Consider the following 525-nt stretch of genomic DNA (forward strand, 5'->3'; position numbering starts at 1 on the left):
CCAGAAAGTCAGTAAGTGGGTACTTTGATTAGGAATGCAAACCTTACTCTGCTCCTATTTAACCAGGCTGGAGGTGACTGCAACATGCCCCAGGGTGTGACAAACACGGGTAAAGAAAGGCACAAACGAGATACTCCGTTTTCTCTCAACTCTGACCAGTGGAACTAAAACGGCCACGATTCTAAGTGACACAAGCATGTCCCACAGGAACTTATGGTACGTAGGACAAGAACATGGCCTTCATGTGCGTCCCGGCTCGGTGCCTCGGAGCCTGAACTGTAAGAGAAACAGCACCTTCTGCAGAGCACGTGCCTGACTTACCTCCCAGCCCACGAGGACGCATCCATTCGGCGAGAAGGAAACGCAAGGTGCTTTGCATTGTCCGGGAGGCCCCGCGGCCGTGGCAATCTCCGAGACGTCAGAGTAGGGACCGTACTGGAAAAGAGGAGCACGCACACACGCGTGTGCGGATTTCAGCTTACAGCCAACGAGGGCTCGGCTAGCGGCAGGGGACCCGGCACCCAG

At 55.2% G+C, this 525-nt stretch overlaps 1 protein-coding gene across 4 annotated transcripts in view; it reads right to left on the reverse strand.

Annotated features, from left to right (window-relative positions):
• The window catches only part of FNDC3B (fibronectin type III domain containing 3B), a 317,671-nt gene that overhangs the window by 38,069 nt on the left and 279,077 nt on the right, over window positions 1-525 (reverse strand). For all 4 annotated transcript variants that reach the window (XM_027774421.1, XM_014590333.2, XM_027774420.1 and 1 more), the window contains one exon: window positions 322-435. In XM_027774421.1, the coding sequence (XP_027630222.1) occupies window positions 322-435 (114 nt within the window). The remainder of the gene's footprint in view (window positions 1-321; window positions 436-525) is intronic.

Source organism: Tupaia chinensis, unplaced genomic scaffold (genome assembly GCF_000334495.1).
Source record: "Tupaia chinensis unplaced genomic scaffold, TupChi_1.0 Scaffold000430_1, whole genome shotgun sequence".
Classification (NCBI taxonomy): Eukaryota; Metazoa; Chordata; class Mammalia; order Scandentia; family Tupaiidae; genus Tupaia; species Tupaia belangeri.